This window comes from Capsella rubella, unplaced genomic scaffold (genome assembly GCF_000375325.1).
Source record: "Capsella rubella cultivar Monte Gargano unplaced genomic scaffold, Caprub1_0 scaffold_4, whole genome shotgun sequence".
NCBI classification, from domain to species: domain Eukaryota; kingdom Viridiplantae; phylum Streptophyta; class Magnoliopsida; order Brassicales; family Brassicaceae; genus Capsella; species Capsella rubella.
The window spans coordinates 3,312,323-3,337,596 of record NW_006238920.1 but is presented as its reverse complement, the minus strand read 5'-3'; the positions used below and the strand labels follow the sequence as shown (position 1 = coordinate 3,337,596).

General features: G+C 32.0%; 3 protein-coding genes across 4 annotated transcripts; all 3 read left to right on the top strand.

Moving 5' to 3' along the window:
• Positions 1 to 976: 976 nt before the first annotated feature.
• LOC17888706 (serpin-Z3) lies at positions 977 to 3,146 on the top strand. The gene is made up of 2 exons (XM_006294316.2): positions 977 to 1,354; positions 2,131 to 3,146. The coding sequence occupies exons 1-2, from the start codon at positions 977 to 979 to the stop codon at positions 2,917 to 2,919; spliced, it is 1,167 nt and encodes a 388-aa protein (XP_006294378.1). The 3' UTR covers positions 2,920 to 3,146.
• Positions 3,147 to 12,280: 9,134 nt separating this feature from the next.
• LOC17889192 (beta-glucosidase 30) lies at positions 12,281 to 16,333 on the top strand. Its single transcript, XM_023783835.1, has 11 exons — positions 12,281 to 12,433; positions 12,858 to 12,913; positions 13,006 to 13,081; positions 14,024 to 14,101; positions 14,216 to 14,303; positions 14,395 to 14,769; positions 15,257 to 15,474; positions 15,564 to 15,598; positions 15,696 to 15,798; positions 15,925 to 16,033; positions 16,144 to 16,333. Exons 1-11 carry the CDS (start codon positions 12,358 to 12,360, stop codon positions 16,331 to 16,333), a joined length of 1,404 nt encoding a protein of 467 aa, XP_023639603.1. The 5' UTR covers positions 12,281 to 12,357.
• An 897-nt stretch (positions 16,334 to 17,230) lies between these two features.
• On the top strand, positions 17,231 to 19,211 carry LOC17888686 (S-adenosylmethionine mitochondrial carrier protein). 2 transcript variants are annotated; one of them, XM_023784841.1, is made up of 7 exons: positions 17,231 to 17,616; positions 17,677 to 17,754; positions 17,848 to 17,974; positions 18,071 to 18,189; positions 18,270 to 18,348; positions 18,422 to 18,655; positions 18,736 to 19,211. In XM_023784841.1, the coding sequence occupies exons 1-7, from the start codon at positions 17,333 to 17,335 to the stop codon at positions 19,057 to 19,059; spliced, it is 1,245 nt and encodes a 414-aa protein (XP_023640609.1). In that variant the 5' UTR covers positions 17,231 to 17,332; the 3' UTR covers positions 19,060 to 19,211. The 2 variants fall into 2 exon arrangements, with proteins under 2 accessions (XP_023640609.1, XP_006294383.1); XM_006294321.2 differs by lacking the exon at positions 17,677 to 17,754 and having other exon boundaries at positions 17,232 to 17,616.
• The last annotated feature ends 6,063 nt before the right edge of the window (positions 19,212 to 25,274 follow it).

Genomic DNA, 25,274 nt, shown 5'->3' with positions numbered 1-25,274 from the left:
ACAATTTCTGGGCAAGGTGTCTCATAGCCATTGCCAACGCTACTAATGCATCCATACTTGGATTCAGATCAATAAAATCATCAATGGCTACACTACATCTACTTTGTTTTCCACGTAGAACCATATTGGATAAAGCGGTCTATTCAACGGATACCAACGTCGGAACTACTATACTGGTAAAGCTTATTATGCTTATTTCGAAGAAAATTACGAAGTCGAGTCTTTTGAAAAAGACCTTGGTACGGAAATTTTTGTGCTACAGTGCCTACTTTTCAGAATTATGTTTGGATACATCAGGTTTAAAGCTACGATTTGTAAAAATAATGTTCAGCCACAAAAAGCTGCATACAAATCGTATCAAAGAGAAATCAAATATGAAGTTGGAAAATAATCGATCTTATGATCGATTAGCGAGTAAGACTACTCTTAGGAAATCATCGTCAAAATCCCTTCTGCTGTATTTCTCTTAGTGGTTGGCACATACATCTGCGTATATAATAATTGTGTCACGTAATTCTGTATAATGTCTCTGTAACAACTCTTTATTCTTAATGAAAGCTTGTTTGTTGCGGAAAAAAAAAAGTAAAATTTTATCAACACGACAAATTCTTCGTTTATCCGGTCGGACCATATTAAACCGTAATCCATATGTTTGTCTGGTTCATCTATCGGTCTGGTTTAATACTATTATACTATTATCCATGTGCACAAAAATAATGTTATCCACGTTAGGAGTTAAAAGTATCAATCGGCGGTAGACACATTCTCGATTGATTTTTCTAACTCCATTTCTCGATTTTGATAAACAATATATGTAGACATTTATACATAAAACAATTTAAAACAAAGTTTAATGCGTATGTGTTTGTTGGGGTGCTGATGAGTCAAATGTATTCTTTTATTTTGGGCAAGAAAAGTGTATTTAAAACAATCAAATAATATTCAGAAGTTAGATCCATTCATCCCCACCTCTAAGATGGAGTTAGCAAAATCAATCGAGAAACAAAACGACGTTGTGGTAAAACTAGCTAAGCAAGTTATTGAAACCGTTGCCAATGGCTCCAATCTTGTCTTCTCACCGACGTCGATCAACGTTTTGCTCAGTCTCATCGCAGCTGGTTCAAGTTCCATTACAAGAGAACAAATCCTCTCATTCCTTATGTCACCGTCAACGGATCACCTCAACTCGGTCTTAGCCAAGATCACCGAGGAGGGCACCGAGAGAAGTGATTTGCGCTTAGCCGCGGTTAACGGTGTATGGATCGATAAGTCTGTTTCTTTGAAGGCTTCTTTTAAGGAGCTTTTGGAGAACTCTTATAAGGCTTCTTGTAGTCAAGTTGACTTTGCAACCAAGGTAACTTTTTTCATTATGGGTTAAACTTTTTTTTAAAGTTTTTTGCTTTGATTTTATAACCATAGTGTATTATTATGGGCCAAAACTTAAACGTATATAAAATGTTCAAAACATCGCTTGGAAATTTTATTTTTAAGGACTGACGTCTAACGTCTATGATGCTTAACCGGAGTCTAAATGATTTTAAGCAATTAAGACAATTAGATTAAAGATTTGATATATATATATACATATAAATATCTATTAGAAAACAATAAATAATAAATAATTAACAAATATAAGAACATTTATTTAATTCATATCAAATAATTTACAGTTTTTTTTATAACGTATGAATGTTTTATGACAATAATACTACATATACAAAGGTAAAACTTATAAAAATAAATATTTATACTCGAAAATTGATTAAAAAATAGAAACAATGCGTTGCAACAATGTTTATGAACTTTTCGGCTGTTGAAGCGGCCATCAAAACGCTTAGCTGGCCTAGACGGCCGTTTAGACCGCCTTTTAGAACATTATATATCTCTAGAAAAATAAGAAAACCCACATATTCTTTTTATTAAGATGTTTATAATGCATACAAGAGAGCCACCTCAATTATATATATATATATATATATATATATATATATATATATATATGTATATATATAAGTGTGTGTGTGTGTGTGGTTGAACCCCATTCATGGCTGACTTCTTTAGTTTCTTAAGGATACATGACATCAGTTTTGAGGAATGATGTGTCAACTGTTTTATTCTTTTATCATGTAGCCTGAGGAAGTGATTGATGAGGTGAATACATGGGCTGAAGTACACACCAATGGACTAATCAAAGATATTCTTTCACGCAATTCTAGCGAGATTATCGAGACCATTCGTGAGAGCATACTAGTTCTAGCCAATGCAGTGTACTTTAAAGCAGCATGGAGTATCAAATTTGATGCAAATTTGACAAAAGATAACGATTTTTATCTTCTTGATGGTAACACGGTGAAAGTCCCGTTCATGACCAACTACGAGGACCAATATCTAAGAGGCTATGATGGTTTCCAAGTTTTACGCCTTCCTTATGTAGAGGATCAACGTCAGTTCTCTATGTACATCTATCTTCCTAATGATAAAGATGGATTAGCTGCTTTGCTTGAGAAGATAAGCTCCGAACCAGGATTTCTTGATAGCCATATACCACTCCACCGTGTCTCAGTAGATGCATTCAGAATTCCAAAGTTTAACTTCTCTTTTGAGTTTGAAGCTTCAGATGTTTTGAAAGATATGGGGCTGACTTTGCCTTTTAGTTCTGGAGGTAGTTTACTTGAGATGATTGATTTGCCTTCCAACGGTAATAACCTGTTGGTCTCAAGCATCCTTCATAAAGCTTGCATTGAGGTGGATGAAGAGGGAACCGAAGCTGCAGCCGTTTCGGTTGCCATCATAGTGCCCCAATGTTTGAGGAGGAACCCGGATTTCGTAGCTGACCATCCATTCCTGTTCACGGTGAGGGAAGACAAGAGTGGAGTTGTCTTGTTCATGGGTCAAGTTCTTGATCCTTCTAAACATTGATTGTGCTTTGTGGTGTGAAGACTAGACTAGTCTCTTTCTCGTTTACTTTTTACATAATAATAACAGAGCCTTGTTTGGATTCTAATGATGTTTTGCTCTTAGTGTGCTTCCAGTGTCCTACCTAGTGGGAGAAAACATGCATTAAGAAGTATGTTTGTTGTATTTTGTGTCTATTTCTTGTTTGTTGTAACTGAGTTTGGTGGTTCTTCTTATTGCATGTGGGTAACTAGTAGAATTGATTCTTGTCAAGTGGGATGCAACTTTATTATGAGTTTATCTTACTAAAAGATAAGAGAATCTTCTTTGTATGTACATAGTTACATACGGTTAAAGTAGGGAAGATATCAAAAGCTTTTTAATATCGAAAAAATGGATAATTCATCTAGTGTGTGAAATAATATATTAACGTAGTCTAGTGGTAAAAGAGTTGCTTTCGTATCAGAATTACCTAAAATGTATTACTGTATAATTGCATAATAACAATGCAAAATCGCATAATGACAAAAATTATATAATCAAAATTATGTTTAATGAAAATTTGTATAATAAAATATATTATTATATAATGAGATGAATTTTCTTAGTGTAGTCGCTACTTTACGACTAAAGTAGAAATTATCTCATTCTTCATGTTACCATCCATGGATTACCTCAACAGTGGCATAAGATTGCGACGATTCATACAATAGTTCGAAAATAAACTAAATGTTGCAAATTGCAATGGTTCATCCAACAGTTGCATTTAAATATACTTTTGTAATAATGTAAAGTTATAACCAAGAAGTGGTGACTTGAAAGATAATTATTCAGATTGTTAGTAAATAAAAACTAGTTTAGCTTTGAAATTATTTTATGGTGATACCAGATACTTTTACATTTTTAAAACTTTTTTGCAGTAATGAAAAAATTATCTAATGTAAGTATTTTGGTGTGAAGAAGAATATAAATGAGGTGATCCGACTATAATATATCGTGGATATAGTTTTGAAATCTGTTCAATCCTAACATTTTATTTTGTGGTATCTCACAATTTAGATATTATGAATATATGAGACACAAAGTTTATATGACAATTTATAAATAAAAAAATCACTTTCCTATGTCAAATACTATAGAATCCAATGACACTGACTACACTTTTCGAGTGCTTAAATAAGTTTAAGGAAAAATAAGAAAGTGGATCCATTTATTTGTATGAAAATTTTGAAATTGTAACACATCTTGAACACATGTTTTAGTAGTTGAATTCTCTGTTGTAAATGCCTCTTGAACAATCTTAGATGTCTTCTAATTCTGAGGTTATTGTGCATTGATAAATTATAAATTATTGTGTTTCTATATATAGGACAATTTTTGTCTCGTCTCTTTCAATTCTTTGTTTTTTACTATTTTTAGTGCTTTCAAGATTTCCCATTATTTCCAAAGTTGGGTTGTCAGTTAACTTTGCAGCAATGGATTATTTGTTCTAAATTTATTCATTTTAAGCAAAAAAATCACTACAAGGATATTTTAGTAGCATCGCGCTATAATACGCCCAATCATTATGTCTTAGACTCTGAATCTATCTATATTAAAAGATAGCGCTTTAAACTATATATATAAATTAGAAAATGAGACTAATTAAAATTCTGAAAATGATTTTATATTTCGTAAAAATGGAGAGTATTTATTTTCTGGAAAAGTTTAAAAATGTTAGTTTTGATGTGTCTCTTTTTAAAAATATATTGTTCAACTGTTTATATATCAGGCTTTGTATCACTAATCTGCAATTTTCAAAAATTGGGACATTCTGTATTGCATACTTACCTTAAGCATCTCATTAATGGAGGTCTCTTAAGCATCTCTTACCTTAAGATATGCTAAGACATGCCTTTTATATAAGGTAGATTTCATATTTTTAAAGAGAAAGAATATTTTTGAAATATGGTATAAAAAATGTGCATTTCTTGAAATTTATGTCTCTTTTATTTTGGTTGGCATTAGAAACACTATTAATAAAATCTCTATATCAGGCTGACACCTAAATTTATACGTAGATTTAGGTACATATAAATTTATTTCTAAATCTACAAGTGTATACACCTAAATAAATATATATTGATAAAATATTATTATATACAATATTTTTGTTACAAATTAAAATAAATAATTATTAGAGAATTCTTGAATCATTTACTTATCTTTAAGATAAACATATTTGATATACAAAATCAAAGATTTTTTAATATTTATATATAAAAATATATATCGCTATTGACAAAGTTCATATTTCACCATCGAGAGAACATAACTCATGAGCATAGCTATTAACAAAAAGGGAAAAGTTTGTGATAATCCTTCTTCTATCCTATCCTTATTTTTTTACATCTCCTAGTAAAAAACTGATCTTGAACATGAAGCTCTTGAAAGAATACATATATGTATACAGGAGAAGGATGGTTCTGTCATCACGCTCAGAATTCTTCGACGATTATCGGAGCTTCAAATATCTGCTGAAGTCTAACACCTCTCTAAACTGAAATAGAACCTCTGGTGTGGGCGATGAGATGCATGATTGACCATAATTACAGAGATGTTATGTTCCTTAATGACTGTTCAAAATTGGTGAAGATGTGTCTTCTCCTTCCGAGTGACCAGCGTTATGATATCAACATTAATAGGAAAAAATTGAAATTTATTTATCTCTTATTCTAAAGAATTTAAATGTAAAAACGGATACCTTAGCATGAAAAGTTTGTTACAGTTTGTATCTTGTCAAGTTTATAAATAACTGTCGCTCCAGTTGACTCATTTGAGCTCATCTCAGTTTGTTTTGTTGAAAAAAAAAAAATAGAAGGCTAATGATGATACCTATTAAAGAATATGTTTTTTGGCTAACTATAAAGAAGGAAATAATGTTGTTACGCTTAATTATTTTTGTTGTTTTTTTCTAGAGAATTGATGAGTGTAGGCACGTTTATGTTGCATGTTGTTGTCCAAATTTTCTAAAGTAAAAATGTACCCCCACCCACACACACCTCTCGTGCCATTGGCCACCATATATACACATCTCTATCAATTTCATGAGAACTTATCAATAAATGGGACCAACCATTTTAATTGTGTGGAGATAATAGTTTACTGGGATTCTTAGGAAAACTTTATGCATGTCACTTTTGTTACAACCTTTTGGATTTGTCATTTAGAAATATCTATATTTATGATTTTATATTTTTGCTAAAATACATAGTTAATAGTAAATATTAAAATCTAAAAACAAATATAACCGACTAAAGTCAAACATAACGAGTAAAACTCATGTTTAATCACATTTTGTAACCTGAAAATAGTAAAACTAAATTTTTTTATGAAAAATGGCGAATCCAAAAAATTACTCTAAAAAGGGGCAAATTCATAATTGATTCTAGGTGAACTGATCTTTTAAATATTTTGTGTTCTGTACAAAAAAATTAGCTTTAGTTGTTTAAGTTATATATATGCTATTAAATTAGAACATGTGTGATACACTGACTAATTATGCCATATTCTTTACAAACTTATATAATAATAATTATTGTAAGTGCATGTAATTAACTACTATTTTAATCAAATCAACCATGAATCTAAGCATTTAAAATTTTGATTTGGAATCTCAAAATAATATGCATCTCAACATTTTATGTATTTTGTTAACATCTTTGCTTTATGTAGTCGATATTATTCCCACAAACTATATTTCTAATACTTATATAAAACTCTAAACACAAACAATAGTGAATGCAAAGATAAAAAGGGTAATAATAAAATAAAACTAACCTATGTGCATGACGTAAGATCTTACTTAATGTTTCTTTATTACAATAGTCGAGGTCATCTAGTTCAAATATGTTTCATTGGAGCAAACTTATACGACATTGATATTTTATTATTTAAATTTTGAACTTACAAATTTTGGTCTTTTTAATCTTCGATTTCTATTGTAACTATTAAAATCATAGACTTCTCGTTGACGTTATTTTTAAATTACCATCTTCTGTTGACTGAGCCAGATTGAACATGTCGTCAAATCAAATCTTCTAACAGAGGATTTAACAACCGTTTAGGATCGTTAATCGATCTCTGTTAAGTCGAAAAATGAGAATCACAAGGACCAGCGACGTCGTGCTGCCTTAAACGAAATGCTTAAATCCCCAAATCAACGTCGCTTTTCCTTGTGATTTTAATTGTTCATTTTGATTTATTTTTTGTCCACAATAAACTTATGAACTTCACTAACAACCTCCCTTTCGAGGTGCCCTAACAAAATTTACAAAACTATTTACTTGTTACACATGGGGCTTTATATCAGTTCATTGCTCTCTCTTGGGATAGTCCAAGAGGAATTGTTGGTTGTAACTTTGTAACGGTAATTTGTATAACATGTTTTCTTAAAAAAATCTTACCCTAAAATACCATCTAAGATATTCCGATGGCCTAAAGCTAGTGCTACAAGTGAGGAATTCACTGTTGCTATCAAGAATCATGTGTTTGTAATTTTGTAGAGTTAACAGCAAGGTCGTTGTTGGATTGTCATAGCACAGAAATTGTGACAATGACCTCACAGTAGCGTAAAGATCTTTTTAAAGATTTGGAGACCAATTTCAAAAGCTGGATTTTATCACCTATATTCGTATATTAATTAGTGGTATAAGGTTTTTGTAAATTGACAGTATCTATAATATCTCTTTTGCCCCTTATAATTGATGAATATTTCAAAAGTATAAAATTCAAAATTTAAATTCAGATCTCTATGGATAATGACATAATAACAAAAATGGAAGTGATATATATTATAAGAGTATTACAATTTCATAGAAGAAAATGTTACATTTTATGAAAACACTATACAATATACTCTTATCGATAGTATTATAGAAGATACAATATAGAACTTTTTTTTTTACGCTATAGTATGGTTAAATAGCATTTTTCCGGGATTATTGTTCAAAGTGACATTTTAACTAACTATTCCTCAAAACTGCCATTTTCTCAATATTTTTACAAATTTGCTATTTTCTATTTTTAAAAATTAAATAATTGAGAAATTGTTTTCATAAAAAAACATACTTCATAACAAATTTTGTACCCTACAAAAATAACTAGAACCTAATAAACCCAAATAACATGTGTAAATTTGTGTTTTGTATATAAAAAAGGGCAATTTTAAAAGTTTTTTGATAAAGTAGGAAGATCTATAAATACCATTAAAAATAAGTTCCTTATTCATCATTGATTCATGTTTTCTTGTTACAAATATACTTGTTTTTTTCTATATATAGTAAGGGCAAGGGCATTGGTAGTCCTTGCCATGTCCCCAATGCCCTTGCCATGTCCCCTACCCAAAAAAACTAAAAAAAAAATTGAAAAGAGAAAAAAAAAAGCGGGACGTACGTCCAAGAGGGACGGTCCCTGCCTTCTTCGCGGGTCTCACTGACATGTGGCGGCCCGCGATTGGTTGTCTGTGTTTTTTTTTATAACAAATGCAGTCCTTGCAATGCACATGGCCTAACAACTTATTTTTCTTGGTTTAACATAGTAACAAGAGATTTTGGCACCAACAACCTTCAAAAAAGTTATAATTTACAAACTAACCTATTAAAAGTGATATTCTCTATATTTTATGTATTATTTACAGGATTAACCCCACTCTCCTCTACCCCTTCTTATCACCACCACCCCACCTCCAACCACCACTTCACCTCCAACCACCTCCTATCTATACCACCATCGCCAACCACCGGTCACCACCACCGACGACCATTGGTTACCACCACCACTGGCCACCGATCACTACCACCGCCGACCACTGATCACCACCACCGCCGGCTACGGATCACCACCACCACCGGCCACCGGTTACCACCACCGCCGGCCACCCGTCACCATCACCCGCGGCCACCGGTCACCATTTCCAGTCACCACATCCTCCACCAACGGCCACCACCATCTCCGACCACCGGTCACCATTACTGTCAGCCCAACGACCACCGGCCACCACCAACGACCACCACCTCTGACCACCTGACGCCACCTTTGACCATCACTCCAATCAGCATAAATTCTTCCATTCTTTTTTTTTTATATCAATAATCACCTAAATGACCCTAGTAACAATTTAAAAATAGATATATTTTTTTATCAAACATTTTTTTTCTTAAAAGAGTGTTTAGATGATGTACTTAAATACTTAAGTTACACATGTGAAATTCTAATTGTTCCACGAAGTAGTTTCACTGTTGGCACTATATGCTAACAGTGCATGTAGCCCTCATGATGTTAACGACACTCAACATCAACATTAATTTGCACCGGATTCTTGTTGAAATTGCCATTTTATGATCCAAAAATTTTAGATATACTATTTTCTTATTGACTTTGTAGATTTGTCGTTTTGGCCACTTGAAAATTTATACATTTTTTTTACCATTTTCTTACTCAAATTTACGGATGTGTCGTTTTCGCTCTTATTTTTAAAGATATGCCATTTTTTAAACACTTACAAATGAACATTTTTTTTCTCTAAGATACATACTTTATCACAAATATTAAACTGTAAGAAAAAATAGAATCGACTTAACCTAAACACAATGAATTAAGGGGAATTCTCTTAAAATCAGTAAACTGAGTTTTTTCCAAAAATAACATCATGAAGTTCATTCTCTAAAAATACCACAAAATACAATTTTTCCAAATACCACAAAACTAAAACTTAAATTTTGAACATGAAAAACTAATTTCTAAATCATAAATACTAGACCATACCCCTTAAAACTATATCCTAAATGTAAATAGTCAAGCCACACATAAAAAAAAAACTATATCTTCAAAATTTAATTTTTTATGTATCTGTTATTTTTGGAAAAATAAAACTTTTGTGGTATTTTTGTAAAAAAGACAAATGATAGTATTTAAAAATACTTAAAAGATGCTATCCAAGGGAAATTCTTATGGACTAAACACATGTTAATCTTAAAATATGAAGCAAAAACATATAACAAATACTAAACCCTATAAAAATGGAACCAAGAAAACTCAAACTTGAAGCAAAAAAATGTTTTTAAATTTTTTAAATGGCACAAATCTAAAATATGTACACCAAAATGCAAAATCTAAAAATGCCATCAAAAATAACTCTTTCCTAATCAATTATAATTTGCACACATATGTATGTGAGAAAAGTATTAGAAAAATATATTTAAATGAACAGTAATCATGGAAATATTCAGATAATGGTAAAACCCTAAACACCCAGAAATGGAATATCAAAGACAAAACAAAAGTAGTCTGTATGCATGTGGAATAAAGATATATTTGGTTGGTGTAAAGGACCAAAAAAAGAAATATTATAATTTTTTTTTCAAGAAAACTGAGTTCTGACACTATCTAAGCTAGATATATGCTTATATGTATGTCATTACACCAAAAAAGGAAAAACAAAGACTAAATTATTTCCACGTAGATAACGTATTGAAAATATAATCCTCTATATATATGACCAAGTATAAAACTCTCTTATGTCTATATCATCACTTTCAAAATCTCACAAAGACAACAATAACAGAAAAAGAGAGAAAGAGAGAGAGATATGAAAATGGCAAATACGATTGATTCTCTAAAACTAGATAGACATAGTTTTCCTGATGGTTTCCTTTTTGGAACGGCTGGTTCATCGTTTCAGGTAAAGCACACTTTGTGTTGGTTATGTGATTCTATAAGACTTTGATCAATACATGAAGTTCTCTAGTTTATGATAAAACAATTCTCAAACTATGTACGTAATTTCGCAGTTAAGTTAAGCTTTTGTTTAATGGTTTTTTTTTTGTGTTTTATAGGATTATATTTTTTTCTATTTTTGAAATTTACAGTTTTATGTAAAACAAATAATTGAGATTTCTATATATCAAGCCAATTTAAAATAGAATTAGCGAAGTTGTTTTTCCAGAAATAACACTATTACAAAGTTTATTTCTCCTAAATATATCACAAATATTGTTTTCTAAAAATAACATAAATTCAAAGTTTGATTGTTAAAGGTGTAAAAAATATATTTATTTGGGTTTGGCTTGACTATTTTAGATTTAAGGTATAGGTTTTAGGGGTATAGTTTAATATATAAGATTTAGGGTTTAGTTTTGAATGTTAAAAGTTAATTTAGTTTTAGTTTTTGTTTTGTGGTATTTTTGAGATGTTTTTTATAAATATTTTAGAAACTTTTCCAATTTTAGAGGTATTTATGATAAGATTTGTCTTTGAAAATACTATTTTAGTAATAAAAAATTCAATTATAGACATGTAAGCTAATCATTTATGTTAGTATTACTCCGGACTTAAATTCGTATATTATATACTATTGACAAATGAAATTGCAAAACATGGTGGTTTTAGTCTATGTAATTAGAAAGGTGAACCAGTAAAACTTAATCAAGACAGCTAAGATTTGAATGTAAAATGAATGGAAAGTCAAATATATAATATATATGGGACAAAGTAGTCTGCATCATCTTAACTCTTAATCTTAGATGGCAAGATAAAGTTTTCTTACTGACTAAATTTCACAAAAACATTGAGATAGTGATTGATTAATATTTCAAAGACCCCAATAAAACGTAAAGTCATTTTGAAATAGTTTCGTGTGTGTTTTTTGTCCACATATGATTTTCTCTCCTTGATTATATCTATTAATTTGATTAATGAGAATTTCGATTTTTTTTTTCATTTTATTAACGTGTTCACTCTAGTTTTATTAACACAAAATATTCAAAAAAATATGGTAAATAATAAAATTGTGATTGTAAGACACAAGAAAATTAATATTAAGCCTGGAAAAGATGATGTTTAGCTAATAATTCATTTAAAAACAAAATCATGTGAACAAAATTATGTAGATATTGATATGTATATAAAAGATGAAGAGAAAACTATTAAAATGTGAGATAATAAATAGTAGATAAAGAAAAATTAAAACCTGCACAGTAAAGTTATTATAATGTTTTGTTTGGGGACAAAAGAATATCTAGCTTTTGGGTAATTCAGTTTCGATTATTCGATCATCTTAACAGAGAAAACTAGCTAAACCATATTTTATTATGTAATTAAGTTTCTTTCATTCCCAAATTACATATTTTTAATACATACTACTCGATCACTTTCATGGTAAAACAGATCATGTTTTGTCATTATAAACTAAGCTTTTGAAATGGTCATCAGATTCATCTTTAAGTCTATATACTTAATCCATTACTATTCTACCACTCTCTAAGAAGAAGAAACTTTATTCTAAGAAGTAGAAACTTTATTACCCAAAAGCTCATAGCTTGTTCTTGTAATTTTGTATTCATTTAATTATAACAAAAAAAAAAGATAAAAAAAAACTAAAACAAACCCTAGCTCTGAATCTATTTTTAAAATATAAATGATGTAATGCAGTACGAAGGTGCAACCAATGAAGGTGGCAAGTCTCCAAGTATATGGGACCATTTCAGCCACACTTATCCAGGTTTGTCCGGTTACAGAAAAATAAAATCTATGGACTTGACACTATACCTACCAACCATACCACATTTGACATTTCTATTGTATTATTGGGAGTTCTTACAAAAAATATTATTTCCTACGATAAATTTTACGAAAATGTTATTTTTTGCTCAAATCTTATGAGTTTTTCATTTTTGAATTTTTAAAAATGTCTTTTTCTCTAAAATACGTATTTAATAGTAAATACTAATTCTAAAGACAACTAAAACCGACTAAACTCTAATATAACAAATAAAATGCATGTTTAATCGTATTTTTGTTACTTAAAAAATGGTAAAATCAAAAATTTGTAAACAAGGAAAAATTCAAAATTGATTCAGAATTATTTGTGACTTGGGACAAAAGACTTAATTACGATTGATTTAATAATTCATCATTGACTTCAGAAAGGACCAAAATGCATAATGGAGATGTAGCTCTTGATTTTTATCATCGTTACAAGGTACACTCTCTACCTAAGCTTGCACTTGCATGTACTTAGTTTCCATTTTTGGTTAGTCCATATGTTTTTTTCTAATTAGCCAAACAAAACAGGATGACATAAAATTAATGAAGGAGATAAACATGGACTCATTCCGATTCTCAATCTCGTGGTCTAGAATAATTCCAAGTAAGTTTTAAACATGTCTCTTTTTTATGTCGGAAAAACATCTCTCTGACTTGTTGATGATAACAACTAGGTCCATACTTGGACCATGATTTGTAGATAATTTTTGTAATACATCTCATAATTGTAATAAACATTACAACACCATTATCATCAGCACAATACATCAATAGTAATATAATAAGAATTGTAGATAAGTTTTGTAATATATCTCACCATTGTAATAAATATTACAACATCATTATCATCAATACAACACATCAATAGTGATATAATAAATATACTTATAGTATTTTATCAAATACAACACAACAACTGTTTAAATCTATAACTTTTTTTGGTATGATTTTAAATCTATAACTAGTAATATAGGGTCACAGATCAATACTAATTTTTCTGGTTTGTTTAATGGATTTTACCAAATTAATAATTAATAAATTTTAATATTGGATCCAGAGCAGATTAGTGATGGGTCGTCAAGTTGATTCAAAAACATTTAAACACAACTGCATTTTTTTTTTTGGTGTCAAATACAACTGCTTCAAACAACGAATTTTAAAGACAATTGCTTAATATATATATATTGGATGTCAAGGCTCTTATGTTTACACATTTTTAGAAATTGATGCTAAAATGTTTCTTAAAAAATAAATCCTGTAATAGACATATTTTTTTTGGTTAATATGCAATAAACATATTTAATTAGTTAAATTCTAAATGATATACCCATCATATGAAGAGAGATTAAATATATTCTTGTGTTTTTAGTTAATTATTTTAATTTATACTGTATTAAACTATTTTACCCTTAATGAGATAACTAAATTTACACAATTTTCAATGATATTCTAAGTTTAGTTAAAGTTGTTCTGAAATGTACTTTCCAATTAGTGGGCCTAATGATTTAAACGAATTATTTTGTGGTGAAATTTAATTTGTCAATAGCTGGAAAGCTGAAGGATGGGGTAAACAAAGAAGGTGTACAGTTCTATAAGGACCTCATAGACGAACTTCTTGCTAATGGTAAGAACATAACATTACACCAGTAATTATGCTAAAATTATATACTTAATACAATTAAATCATAATATTGATGTAATCGTCACATATTAATTATATGTTTTGCTAAATATGAAGACATACAACCTTCAATGACGTTGTATCATTGGGACCATCCACAATCCTTGGATGACGAATATGGTGGATTTCTAAGTCCTAAAATCGTGTAAGCCTAATTAACATATACTATCCAACACCAAAACTATTGTTATTTTACAAACAACTGATGTTAATTTTTTTGATTAATTTTAAAACAGAGAAGATTTTAGAGATTTCGCGAGAGTTTGTTTTGAAGAATTGGGAGATAAAGTTAAAATGTGGACAACTATCAATGAGCCATACATCATGGCCATTGCAGGTTACGATAATGGTAACAAGGCGCCCGGACGATGCTCGAGTTGGGTAAATGAAATAAGTCAGGCCGGCGATTCTAGTACTGAGCCTTACATTGTTTCACACAACACTCTTCTTGCTCATGCCACTGCCGTAGATGAATTCCGAAAATGCAAAAAAATATCTCATGATAGTAAAATTGGAATAGTATTGGCACCAATATGGCATGAGCCTTATAATTCAGACTCGGATGATGATAAAGATGCAGTTGAACGAGCTCTTGCGTTTGAAATTGGATGGTAAGTTATCTAAAGACTTTTCCTTTTTAAGATGATTTTGCTTATATCATTATTTCTATCTACTTTTTTTTTCCGCCAGCAACTCAAACTCAGGCCATGAATAGTGACCATAAAAGCGGGCGTTTTTCGTCCTGCACCGCAATAATGCACATATGTAACCATTCAAGCCAATTTTGTTTTTGTTAGTGTTTTTTGAATTTTTTTTTTGAGATTTGCGAAATTAACCAACATATATATGCATGAAACGTTTTAAAAAACATAAGTAGTATTAACCTAGCGGTCTAAAAAAATCACAAATCGCATTTTTCCCACAAATTTATTTTTTTAAATACCGCAGTTGAATCGTACCGCATATTAAAACCGCTTCTCCCATACAGTCAAATACGCTGTCACCATTCAGATCCTCAATAGTGGTTTAGTACGTATTTTACGTGCATCATTTCTATCTACTTGTAATATTAACTTTTTAAAATTCTTATTCGTATAGGCATCTCGATCCACTCATATATGGAGATTACCCAGAGACTGTAAAAAAATATGCCGGAGACAAATTACCTTTGTTTACTACAGAACAGTCACAACTGTTAAAAGGTTCAACTGATTTTGTCGGAATAAATTACTATACAGCACGCTTCGCAACTCTTCTTGATGACATCGACCCTGAAAAGCCTCGGTGCAAGACTGACAATCTTGTTGAAAGGAAACGTACGTAATGCTAATTAAAATTACTGTAGACTTGTTTCATATACTAATTTTAAGTTTTTAACTATACTTTATAATATGTTTTGAAACAGTGGCTGATCATAGTGGTCATATCATTGGAAATGGGGTAAGAATATACTTATTTTTTCATAATTACTATTAATTTTTCAATGCTATATATAATTGATCATCTTAAAGTATATTTAAAATTTTTAAAATTTTAGGTTGGAAGTGGTTTAATATTGTCATACCCGGAAGGCTTACGAAAAGTTCTTAACTATGTTAAGGATAAATACAATAACATTCCAGTCTACATCAAGGAGAATGGTTAGAACATTAGTTTGATTTAAATATATATATATATATATATATATTTAGTCAATTATTAACCAAAATTATATAATTTTAATAAAACTATTTATATAGTTTACGTTTTTGATAATTGAAATTTAGGAATCCATGAGACGGACGATGGAACAAGACCAAGAGAAGAGATACTTAATGACACGTTTAGGATTGATTACTTTAAGGCACACTTTGAAGCACTTCACAATGCTATAGTGTTAGTTCTTGATCTTTCTTTGGGTTTAATCTTCATCTTTGTGACAATGTTTATTTCAGTATCTTAGATATAGACCATTTATGTTAATGAAAGTAATATTATGTTTATAGGAAGGATGGGTGTGATGTAAGAGGACACTATGCATGGTCAATGATGGACAACTTTGAATGGGAACATGGATACACTGTTAGGTTTGGTCTTTACTATGTTGACTATGCTGATGGGCTCAAACGTTATCCTAAAGATTCAGCCAAATGGTTCAAGAAGTTCCTTGAAAGATCGGTCGGAGAGACCAAATAAAGAGGAAGTGTGAAGGAGTGGTCATGTGAGAAGCTACGTGGGTAGTGTATCTTTGGATCTTCCATGGTGGAGAGAGTAGAGTGAAAATCATTTATCTTTGGAGTGTGTTTCTTATAATAACCTCGGTGTGAAGATTTTTTTATGTTACAAAGACATTGAATTTTCTAAACATTTTTAAAATAATTTAAAGTAAAATTTTCGGTGTTAAAACAATTCCAAGAGTAAATGTTAGACAAGCTAGCACAAAAGAAAAGCAAAATAACAAAAATATAAAATATTTTCGAACAGGATAAGGACAATCGTTCCATTCTCTCTTTTCCTTCTTTTCTAAAGTAGATATTTATTTCTTTTCCGGTGGCATGAGAGTGAGACGGATTGAGTCCATTGCTCGATGCAAAATGGTGTCTCCCTTCACATCACATAGCTAGAGCCGACATTGAAGCCAAGCAAACAAAACATGTGTTTGCGGTCATCTAAAGATATGTAAATTTTTGGCTTTACATTTTGATGAAATTTCGTTTTATCAGTTAATAACACATATAGTTGTAAACATTAAACCGTCTACAATCGCTTAATTACATATTAGACGTTTTGGGCATTAGGCATTAAGTTAGTATGGGGAAAAACTGTTAAATTTACACTTATTTGCATATTTATTGATAATTCATACGTAAAAAAAAAATTTCGCGTAAATTTATATTTTTCTCTTTATTCTTTAATCTAAAACCACATCTTTTATAACAATCATTATTTTGGAGGATTCTGTGTAATTAGAAAATTATGAACTTGAAGAGATTGAAGTTAGTTTTTAGGATACCAAGTGCAACGAAACCTTTATTTCATTCAATAAAGGGAACAACGAGACCTTATTTTAACACACTTATCATTTCGTCGAACACCTTAAAGGCAACATTATTTTATACCAACTAAACTTTGGATCAAACGTTGACCAAATCTCAAAATATTCCCACTGATATCACATTTCTTTTTTCTTCTCTGATGACGACGATTGAAGAACTGTTTACGTTGGCGATTCAAAGTTCATCCAAAGATCCACAGAAATCAAGAATGGTGGATAAAGCTCTGAGTAGAGAACATATATCACATGAAACTCTAGTTCTCTCTATTCTTAATGATTTGTTTCTTTATTCTCAAAATCCTTGTTTGCGCAAAACAAAGAATTCAGATTCGTGTAGCTTAAATTTTGCCAAAGTTGGAACCTTTACTTCAAGATCCAATGATATAGCTCCGTTGATCAATAAAGGCAATAGCTTTGTTACTGGGTAAGGACAATAGCTTTGTAGTTGTAGTTGTAGCTTGAGACTAAAGTGGGATATGTGTAGGAGTAACTCTGTAATTGTTAGGACAAGAGTTGGATTAGATGTTGGTCATCTTGTTAAAGGCAATAACTTTGATAATAGGTGAGGAGTGAGGACAATAGCCTTGTCGTTGTAGATACTGTTTTTTTTTTTGGAACATCTTGAGACTTGATATGGTTTTTGGGTTATGTGTAGGAGTAACTCTGTAATTGTTAGGACAAGAGTTGGATTAGATGTTGGTCATCTTGTTAAATCTGCATTAGCTGGAGGGATTTCATGTGCTTTCTCTGCTTTTCTTATGCATCCTGTGGATACTGTCAAGGTAATATAATCATCTCTTGACTAAGTTTCAGGTTCTTGTGTTAGTGTTTATGAGATTGTTCTTATTAGTTATGTGATTGTGTTTTGGTTTATTTAGACACAAGTTCAAGCATCAACAACATTGTCTTTTGTGGAGATATTGTCAAAGATTCCTGAGATTGGTGCTCGAGGTTTATATAAAGGCTCTGTTCCTGCTGTTGTTGGTCAATTTGCAAGGTTTTGATCTCCTATGCTCTGACTTGGGTATGTTTGTTTAAGTATGGTCATTATCTTATCTCTTATTTTTGATGTTTCAGCCATGGTTTACGAACAAGTATATATGAAGCAAGTAAATTGGCGTTACCTCTCGTTGCTCCTTCTCTCCTCGACATTCAAGTTAGTTGTTAATAGCTCATTGCCAACTTCATGTTTCATTCTTTAAATTTGGTTTTCTTCTTGGTTCTTGTAGGTTCAGTCAATCGCGTCTTTTCTTGGCACTGTTTTGGGGACTACACTGCGAATACCGTGTGAGGTATTGAAACAACGGTTACAAGCTAACCAGTTTGATAACATAGTGGAAGCTACAGTTTCGACTTGGAATCAAGAAGGGCTCAAAGGACTCTTCCGTGGGACTGGTGTTACACTTCTACGCGAGGTTCCGTTTTACGTTGCTGGCATGGGACTTTACAACCAATCAAAGAAGGTAATCATGATAGAACAGAAGCAGGACCATCACATGTCTTCGTGTATTTAATATGTTGTGGTTGGGATTGAGTTTCACAGGTGGTGGAGAGACAATTAGGAAGAGAGTTAGAGCCGTGGGAGGCCATTGCGGTTGGAGCCTTGTCCGGTGGTTTCACTGCTGTCTTAACAACGCCATTCGATGTGATTAAAACTAGAATGATGACTGCTCCACAAGGCGTAGAATTTCCGATGTGGATGGCTGCTTATTCCATACTCACACATGAGGGTCCTCTGGCTTTCTACAAAGGAGCTGTTCCAAGGTTCTTCTGGACTGCTCCTCTTGGAGCCTTGAACTTAGCTGGCTATGAACTTCTTCAAAAGGCTATGATCACACCTGTGAATCAGTCAGTGCATAGTGACTGAGTTTTGTTTTACTTAACATAGCTACTATTGGAGTATCATTCTTTCTTATGTGTTAATTGTTGATCGTAACTTCTGGTTATTCAGTTTGCCTGTAAAACTCAACCACAGTAGCTAGTAAAAAAATCAATAACAAGTCCATAAATTTAACTTAAGAACGAACTATCCTTGCTAGGATCCTCTCTAGAAAACTATACAAGTTTTTGTGTGATAAGAATTTGCTGGCCCAATCCATGAATAACTTTTCTATTTATGCTACTAGGTAATGCCCGCGCATATGAGCGGGTTGTTGTATATTTAGTTAATTAATTTTAATTTATTTATTACTTATGAAAAATAGTTAAAATAAATTTTAATGCTTATGACATTTTTACATTTTATTTATTTAAATCATACAATAGAAGCATACATACATATCTTTTAAATTCATTCGTTGATTAATTGTTCAATGTTGATGGTAATTTTTTCAATACTTTTGAGTATTTTTTTTATAAAAAAATAATATTCTTAATGATAAAAATAGAAATGATATTGGGAGAATTTAAAAATACCCCTTTTCAAATACCACTTTTTAAATTTACTCCTTTTAAAAACTTTATCAAAAAACCACTAAAAATGTTGAAATTTATCCAAATATGTGTGTAAGCTTATAAATATACACACAAATTACCTTTATTTTTGTATAAAATTTTATTCATTTCAATGTCTTACAAATTGGTTTGATAATTATATAACAAAAATTTATTTTGTTAAAATAATTACATACTTTTGAAAATAAAATAAATATACATGAATATGTGAGAAAGAAACAAACATCTAAAGTAAATGAATGAAGATGGTTTCTTTAGGTTGATTTTATTATGGGGCGATGGTCGGAAATCAATATTTTTGAATTCTATCGATAAAGTAATTTTCTTATAGCCATAAAATATTATTATACATTTAATAATATAAGAAAACAAAGAAGAAATGAAGAAGTGCATAAAAATAAAACAAAGAAGAAAGATAATTCAAAACAAAAATTTAAACCAAATATATAATCAAGCTCTTACAATGATATCTTAATTGAGCTTTCAACCCATGCAAGAACATTAAAAAATAAAACAAAGAAAATATTGAGGGTATCTGATATGGTGGGGGAGGATGTAAGAATGTGTATTTATAGGATAAAATATGATGTAAGTTATAATTTTAAAATAATTAAATTAGAGGAGTTATAATTATAATATATAGTGTGTTAATTGAAATTGAATGGAGGAAACAAATAGTCATTTCACAAGTTATATAATTCAAATTATCCTTGTCTGCGACCTTAAGTCCTTTATCCTAGACTAAAGAAGAAGCTCCAGAATCCGCGCAGGGCAAAATCTGCAGCGGGAGAAGAAAGAGGGTTCAATTACAATTTAGTAGTAAAGTGTGGATTTCAAGTATGAATTAAAGTATATGATTAAATTCTTTTGATATTTGGTTTAATTTAAAATAAATATTAAAATTAAAAATAAATGCTAAATGGACCAATAAGGAGAGAGCGAAACCTTAAAAATTCTCGCTATCCGATGCCGACCCCGTTGTGCTGTGCGTCTTGTCTTTCCCAACGAAAGTGATACCGATTCAGCGTGTGTGGCCTGATGCGGTTCAGCCTACCAATTAGTGAGGCAAGTAGGAGCGGGGAGCCCGTTGCGCGTTTTTTTTGTTTGACCGGCCTATCTTCATAAGTAAGCTCCCTATGGCCGTCCAATCCCTGGGCGGCTCTTGGTTCTTGAGCATGTTGGGAGATTAGTCGTCAATTGAAAGAGCTGCGGAATACAATGAGACGTTGATCCTCCTTGGTCTGCAAGCCAACTCAGAGGAAAGAAAGGGTGGAAATTTTTTATTTTTTAGTCTCTTTTTATATTCCTCTTAATTCCCAAGACAAAGTAGCGATTCAACACGCACTCGGCGTGCCAACTTATCCACTTGAATATTAGAACAATGAAGAAATTTTTATAAAAAGAAAGAAGAAAACACTTCCTTATCTGCTTGGATCTCCTCTAGATATGTCGGACGGGAACGTTGACTATTCTGCTAGGGAAGACACCATCTCTACCAAATCTGAACAATCTGTAATGAAAGTCACTGCACTTCAGGATGCATCGATCATACACTTCATCGCCCACATCAATGCTTCGACTTCCGTATTAGCGGTGAAAGACTCATTTGTAGTTTAGCCGCACCCATTGTTGAGAGACCTCTCGATGAAATGCAGCACCAGCCCACTCCAGAAAAGTTATCGTCGACCTTCTAGGAGCCATCAATGAAGCATGTTACCCTATAGAACTTATCATAGGGTCCTCCACCGAAGGAGCTGGTTGCTTGGGATCCCATGATTTTTCGCAATTGAAACCTCCGTCTGTGCAACTGCCCATGAACAAGCTTCATTCCAGCCAGGCGCAACATTTCCCTAGGATCCTTATCTACATTATCAAATACCTTTTCATTCCTGACATTCCAAATATACTACAAAATCCAAGGATACATTGAAATATCAACCCCATTGGGTTTCCGCAAAATTAAATAATTCATATTCACATAAATCGAGTCTGATGGAAACTCCCTAGTGCCGTGGGTACTGGCAAAAACCCCGAGGCCTGTAGTGCCGACGGACATTGGAAAATGTTATGATTAACCGACTCTAGTTCCCCGCATCTACTACAGTATGGGTCACAATTTAAAACTCTACTGGCTAAATTTTTATTGACCGAAATACAGCCTGTAACCACCTGCCACATAAAATGTCGCAACTTAGGCGGAAGATTATTTTGTATAGTAATTTAGGTATTTTATTGTGGGTTTTTTAGGATTCACATTAAATTTTCAGAGCAAAAGATATAAAATATAAATTTGTAGAACAAAATAAACCTATATGAAATATGGGTTTCCCCTGTACTAGTGATGTTGACTAAGGCTTTAGTAATACTTCTACACCAAGAGGTCTGGGGTCCGAGTCCCAAAAAATGAGATTTATTAACAATTATGCAGATTAAAGGAGACAAATTTACAGGAAATCTCCAGTGATGCGCAATTAAAGCCGGTCGGCGGGATTCAAGCTATTGAAGAAGAAGAACGTGTCCAAGATCAGCTTGAAGAAGGGGGTATTTAAGCTAAAAAAAGAGTGTTGTCAATTTTGAATCTAATAGGGTCGAAAGGAACTGCCATGATAGAATTATCTCTGTAATAGTTCTCATAATTTGCAATAATTAATAAATCTAAAAACGATAAAAAACCTATATGTAACACATTAAAAAGAAAAAAAAATTATTGCGCTTGTCGAGCGCACGTATAAAAGTTATTATAAATTAGAACGTGATTTTTATACGGTCATGCTTGTTTTTAATGATCCATTTAACCCTTGTTAGTTTTAGTATAAAATAAGTATGACTAGAAAACAAGAAGATATACGCAAAAATGCACTTTTTCTTTAAGATATACGCAAAAAACACAATATAAGCAGGGAAAACTTTCTGTACTGTTTGTCCAAAAAAAGACCTCTTTGCCCTAATAAAGGTAAACAAACCTTCGCTGGTAAAGAAAGAGAGAGAAAGGGTTTGTTCCTTTAGTTTGGTTCGTTCAAAATATGTTTTGTTTGATGGGCATATAGCAGCATGGACAGCCTGGAAACAAAGTGGAAAAAAAGAAAAAAACTCATGAAGGGTAACCTAAGGGGTTGTCCACCGGATACAGTCTTAAGCTCATACTGTTTTCTGGTCACCATGGATTGTTTGAAAACATTATTCATTAAAACAAAAAAGTCTATACCTTAAACTCTGAAAATTTAGGGAGATATTGAGGAAGTTGTGTGTTCATCGTTATCTGTCCATGGACTGTTTGGGACAATAAAATATCCAAACACAAGTCTGACCAAAGATGTTAAAACATTATTCATCAAACCCATAAAGTCTATACTCTAAACATGGTAACTTTAGGGGAATAGTATATATGGGGGGGGGGAGGGGTTAGAATTTAGAAAGTTACTCACTACGATAATAGTTGGATATGAAGATTACATGTGACAAATAATTGTAGGAAGCACAGTTAAAATGGTAACCAATTGTTGTGGTTTCACATAAGGGGAGGGGGTTATGTGGATTGGAATGGAGTAGAACACTGATTGACTAGATGATAAAAATCAAAACATTGGGGATAAAAAGGGACACAAGTTTGGAAGTGTCACTCTAATAATGATTAAAAAAATTATCATCTTTGAATTTGAAAGCATTACCATTGTAGTTTAACCATATTTTAATGGAATGGGATTCCCAAACCTTATTATAAGAAGCACAAAGATGACTTTTCTAGCTCAAACTTAGAATAAAAAAAAAACTAAATGGAAAGAAAAATCGAACACTAAGTAAGCAGAGAGGACCAAAGGTTACACTCTATACCTTAAAACATTAACATCTTTTGGAATGTTAGTTTATCTCATAAACCAAAAATATAAACAAGGCCATCTGTCCATTGATTTGTGTCCAAAGAAACACAATCTATACCCTAAGACATTAACATCTTTTGGAATGTTAGTTTATCTCATAAACCCAAAATATAAACAAGGCCACCTGTCCATTGATTTGTGTCCAAAGAAACTTAGTTTATCTCATAAAATATTTGTCGAGAGTTTTGAGTCCACAAAAATGATCTCCATGTATAGTTCTAGACCCTCTAAGAATATTTCCATGTAGGGTTATGGTTTCTAAGTCCATAAAATGTATGTCCATAGTTGAAAAGATTTGACCGAATTAAACTAACCCTAACCAGCTAAACCAAACTAAATCAATTTAAACCAATTAAACCAAAGCAGACCAAACAAATCAGATTAACCCAAACATAAACCAACAGAAGAACAAATAAAGAAAACAATCCAATAACCAAATATCATAAAACCATCAAATCATCTAAAAACAACATAATCATCCTAACATGTTTCTAAATTCCAGAAATAACAAATCCTAGCAATGTTGAGTAAGAAAACAAATCCTAGTAATGCTATAACAAAAACCATAACACAATCAGCGAGCCCCTAGATAATTCTTCTCTCCTCGCCTTGATTCCACGGTCACACTTTGCTTTAACTACACCACAAACATAATGAGATGCGTGAGTATTATCACAAATACTCAGGGCAATCCTCCCATCTACTGTGCTATACACAAAAGCATATCAAACCAATCCAACATGCATCAAATTGACCAACCAAAACAAACCAGGTATAAAAAGACACGAACGACTTGCTGTCCCGAAAATGCTGTCCAGAAAATTGGTGTCTACCGACACCAGAAATTGGTACCGACCGGCACAGATGCATGGTTGGTGTTGACCGACACACGAACTGGTGTCGACCTACACTGAATCCGCAAACTCCCTAAAATAACCTCTCAACTCTCCAGAGAGCGAAAACACCACCTCCAAATCTCCAGCCATGAACCCTAACACTCAATCATGGTGTAACGCCCGTGTTTTGAAAAATAATAGAAGACTTGAGTTTGTATAAGAATTGGGGTAGAGTTGGTTTAATTCCGGTTGATTTAATAAGCTGGACGATTTGTTAATTGAACCAAGGGAAGTTTAATTAATGTCGATTTAGGTAAATCTTGGTTTAATCAAATTAAACAAAAATCCCTATTTTATAAAGAACGTCGCCTTCCCCTTTTTGTTAGTTTTGTTGTTTGTTTCTGAGAAAATAGTTAGAGAAAAGGAGAATGAGAAGTTCACTTGTGAGAAGGAGAGTGTTAGCTTTGCTTTGGTGTATAAGGAAAAAAAAAACCAGATTCGTCACGTCTTGGAAAAAGGGTTACGACCTATCAAATCATATCCAAAGGTAACGAAATTTGGTAGGTTGTTCGTAAGGCGTGTACGTTGATTCTCCTTTTGACAGAAGTGAATTCGGATTAAGTCTCAGTAAGTTATGTGCAGTTTAGTGAGAATCTTCTTCGCGAACTGGGATCAGGGGAGTTTGTAAATCAGATTGTGGTTTCATCGGTTATCTGATCGGCACAAAATTTTGTGGGAAGCTTCGTGACGTCTAGGTCGTGCTTTCCAGCGAAGGTATTTGAAAGTCAACGGTTAGGTTCCGTTTTAGGGCTTCGTTTTTATGGCTGTTTGTTTCTTTTGTTTTTTGTCCTGTTTGGTTCAAGGGCATTTTTGTTTGTGTGGCTTGTTGTAGGGTGTTGCTGGGCTGTTGCAGT

Bases quoted from the DNA above. Each gene is read 5' to 3' on its own strand.
- LOC17888706 (XM_006294316.2), top strand. From the start codon at position 977: ATGGAGTTAGCAAAATCAATCGAGAAACAAAACGACGTTGTGGTAAAA. The intron at 1,355-2,130 runs GTAACTTTTTTC...TTTATCATGTAG, and splicing joins AAGTTGACTTTGCAACCAAG to CCTGAGGAAGTGATTGATGA.
- LOC17888686 (XM_023784841.1), top strand. From the start codon at position 17,333: ATGACGACGATTGAAGAACTGTTTACGTTGGCGATTCAAAGTTCATCC. The intron at 17,975-18,070 runs GTAATATAATCA...TGGTTTATTTAG, and splicing joins ATCCTGTGGATACTGTCAAG to ACACAAGTTCAAGCATCAAC. The intron at 18,349-18,421 runs GTTAGTTGTTAA...TGGTTCTTGTAG, and splicing joins CTTCTCTCCTCGACATTCAA to GTTCAGTCAATCGCGTCTTT.
- LOC17889192 (XM_023783835.1), top strand. From the start codon at position 12,358: ATGCAGTACGAAGGTGCAACCAATGAAGGTGGCAAGTCTCCAAGTATA. The intron at 13,082-14,023 runs GTAAGTTTTAAA...ATTTGTCAATAG, and splicing joins GTGGTCTAGAATAATTCCAA to CTGGAAAGCTGAAGGATGGG. The intron at 15,599-15,695 runs GTAAGAATATAC...TTAAAATTTTAG, and splicing joins GTCATATCATTGGAAATGGG to GTTGGAAGTGGTTTAATATT.